The 1682-nt window shown below is 35.4% G+C and overlaps 1 protein-coding gene across 1 annotated transcript in view; it reads left to right on the plus strand.

Annotated features, from left to right (window-relative positions):
* WRN (Werner syndrome, RecQ helicase-like) overlaps window positions 1-1682 on the plus strand; it is a 181766-nt gene that overhangs the window by 70315 nt on the left and 109769 nt on the right. Inside the window, exon 11 of the mRNA XM_006834526.1 lies at window positions 642-708. Within this exon, the coding sequence (XP_006834589.1) occupies window positions 642-708 (67 nt within the window). The remainder of the gene's footprint in view (window positions 1-641; window positions 709-1682) is intronic.

A 1682-nucleotide genomic window follows, 5' to 3' on the forward strand; every position in this document is an offset into this window, starting at 1 on the left:
TCAATTCCTGGTGCCTTGTTCTTTGCCAATTCCTTCAATGTACTTTGGACTTCCTCCCTGAGTATCATTGGCTCTTGTTCATATGATACCTCTTGAAATGGTTGAACATTAACCATTTCCTTTTGGTACAACGACTCTATGTATTCCTTCCACCTTTTCTTGATGCATTCTGCATCATTCAATAATTTGCCCAGAGAATCTATACAGGGTTGCTTTATAATTGGTTGGAACCGACTCAATGGCACTTACCAACAACAACACGTCAGAATTGACTAAATACCAGTGGGTTTGTTTTTGGGTAATCTAGGTAGAGCTGTGAAGTTGGCCCACGATCAGGCAGTTTCATTCTGTTGTGCTAAATAGGGTCACTATGAGTCGGTACTGACTTGATGGCACCTAACAACAACAGCAACACGTAGAGCTGTGGACTGGATGCAAGGTCAGTAGTTCAACCCCAGCAGCTGATCCAAGGGAGAAAGATGAGGCTACTTGTCCATATAAAGGTTTCGAGTCTAGGGGAAGCCTTTATAGTGTTCCTGTGAGTCTGAATCAACTTGATGGCAGTGAGTTTGATTTTGGTTTTGGGTTAATGCATTTCTGAACCCTAAATGCCTATTTTATTTTATCTTAAGACCATTCAGTACCAGAACCCAGTGCAAAACAAGTTAATTGCCTTAAAACCTACTTTGGCCATTCCAGTTTTAAGCCGTAAGTATAATCTTACTTAATTAAAACATATGTTTAATACTAACAGTGTAGCTTCACTATACTATCCTTGCTGTATTGCATTTCCTACAAATGACTACAAAGTTATTTTGAAGTTACGAGGGAGCTTCAAAAAGTTTGTGGAAAAATGGTATCAAAAGGTTATGGAATTCTTCTATGTTCTTTTTGAGCCCCTTATAGTCATATAGAATTTATTTCTGTGAATTGTTTTTTACAAGTGAGAAAATGGTTTTCTTTTAGCATGTAGATGTTCTATATAGACACCAATTTAAATATATTAATAAGTGAGCTTTATTTTAACGTTGATTTGTTTTTTATTGACTAGATGTCTTATGCATTATATTGCCCAAAACATAAGAAAACAGTTTTTAGAGCAGTGACAGTGTTATCGATTTGAACACATTCAAATGTATTTTTGTCAAAAGGTATAATAATATTAAAATGAGATGAAAAAAGGTGACTAAGTATAATTACTATGAATGACTAAAATTACTATGAATATAAAAATCTTTCCTATTTTTAGAATTTAAATTTCATCTACAGAAGTATTTTTCTTTTGATCTTAAATTTTTTATTTTAATTAAAGCGTGTCTTCCAGATGTGCACTAATGTACAGGTACTGAATTTTCACAAGTTGAGTACCATGTATAACTAATACTTAGATCAAAGATATATTTAGATCAAGGATGATCATTATCAGTAAGAAAAAGAACTCCTATGCAATTGATTTTACCCTCAAAATTCTACCAAGAGTACACACGGTCGACAAGGATGGGCCATTTAGACATTGGCTACCCCAAATAGGGAGATTATAAAGGCAAGAAGTGACTGGCTTACAAGCTTTCAATATGGAACCTAATTCCAGAGGGAATAGGGAAAGGTAGAATCTCCACTGAGTGGTTTCCAACCTGTCTGGACAGGGCTGATGAAAGGTGATGGGGATAAGACTCTTGTGG

Source organism: Chrysochloris asiatica, unplaced genomic scaffold, assembly GCF_000296735.1.
Source record: "Chrysochloris asiatica unplaced genomic scaffold, ChrAsi1.0 scaffold00011, whole genome shotgun sequence".
NCBI classification, from domain to species: domain Eukaryota; kingdom Metazoa; phylum Chordata; class Mammalia; order Afrosoricida; family Chrysochloridae; genus Chrysochloris; species Chrysochloris asiatica.